Source organism: Orycteropus afer, unplaced genomic scaffold (assembly GCF_000298275.1).
Source record: "Orycteropus afer afer isolate SDZICR_OR568_19922 unplaced genomic scaffold, OryAfe1.0 scaffold00141, whole genome shotgun sequence".
Lineage (NCBI taxonomy): Eukaryota > Metazoa > Chordata > Mammalia > Tubulidentata > Orycteropodidae > Orycteropus > Orycteropus afer.
Genome location: NW_006921728.1, coordinates 4,842,106 through 4,843,478, shown reverse-complemented (window position 1 = coordinate 4,843,478; position 1,373 = coordinate 4,842,106). Strand labels below are relative to the sequence as shown.

Below are 1,373 nucleotides of genomic sequence, written 5' to 3'. Positions count from 1 at the left end.
TTATTCCTTCAACATTTTAAGTTTTTTGAATGATGTCTTTCTCTTGCTGACTAACCTGCACAATTTAGCCTTGTACCGAGAAGTTCCTTCCTGCTGGTCCCTCTGAAGAGAATTTCTGGCTCAACCATGATTGTTACATTCTGTTGTCACTTCCCTTTAGCACTGTCGTTAACAAAATTCACAAAATACTGTGAAATACTGGTGATGTTTAAATCAAAACTGACCATGTGTGTGGTACCTGAAGACTATCACTCATGGATTAAAAGAGAAAGTGACAAATACATTTTGAGACCTGAGCCCAAAGGTGTATTATGAACTGTAGGGTACAACCCAGAAACAAATGATATGACAACCATAGCAGCTTCTGACCTAGAGCTTTGGGTGTTATAAGGAATGTGAAAGCAGCTCTGATACTGTCCTGGGAAACAAAAAAGCCCTCATGTCTGGGAAAGGGAGACTTAAAACTTTAACAAACTCTTAATCTCTAGGCTGGCTCTTCTCACCCTTCTACCCCCATGTTAGCTCTAGCCTAGCCTATAGGCCTGGCAAGGAAAGTAGGTAGTAGCCATTTCCTTGTGGCCACACCAGACTAAGACAAAGCTCCTCACCACCTCATGGTCTAAGGGCTCTGGGTTTTATTAACAGAAATGTCTCCATTGTCCCTTATTTTGATACACCGCATAAACGATTCTGGTCCTATGCCTGTCTCTCAGACATGATCCCACTTCAAAAGGACTTCATACCAAGTGCCCTTTTATTTTTACTTTCCAGATGTGCCACTTTCTCCTCCTAGACTTTGTTCCATTTGTTGGATACAGTCTTCCCTGGTCTATCCTTCTGGCTCTTACTCATCTTTTAGGGAATTTTTCCCTGATCCAAGGCTGGGTCAGGTACTTCCTTTATGTCACAACGCTGATCACAGTGAAGTGTCCTTGCTGGCTTGATTGTACAGCATTTTCTATTGTATCCCGAGTGCCTGACACAGACACTAAATTAATTTGTATTCTTCTCACTCCTAATTTCTGGCCTGCTCTGGCTGGGATCAACAAATAACTAGAGATCATTTTCCCATCTTTCTTGCTACCCTGTCACTGTCCTTATCTGGGATAGTATTTTGAGTTCTAAGTGACAAAACATCCCTCATACTATCCCCATCATCTCAGCCCTGCCACACAATCAGATTAACAATAATGTCTGCGTCACTATCTCCTTTTTGCGATGTTCTCATGGGAAGTGAGGTTTCAGTGTTATATTCCTATTTCCTGAGTAATAGAAAAGCCCAAAGAAATGGCTCTCCCTTCTATTATTCTCATTAGTCACAGAAAAAGACGTTAAGGGTCAATTTCCATTAGCACTGGCAAGTGCTACACATG

General features: G+C 41.6%; 1 protein-coding gene across 1 annotated transcript in view; it reads right to left on the bottom strand.

Moving 5' to 3' along the window:
• Positions 1-384: 384 nt before the first annotated feature.
• The window catches only part of LOC122150439 (zinc finger protein 397-like), a 4,083-nt gene continuing 3,094 nt past the window's right edge, over positions 385-1,373 (bottom strand). Inside the window, exon 3 of the mRNA XM_042781633.1 lies at positions 385-418. Within this exon, the coding sequence (XP_042637567.1) occupies positions 385-418 (34 nt within the window). The remainder of the gene's footprint in view (positions 419-1,373) is intronic.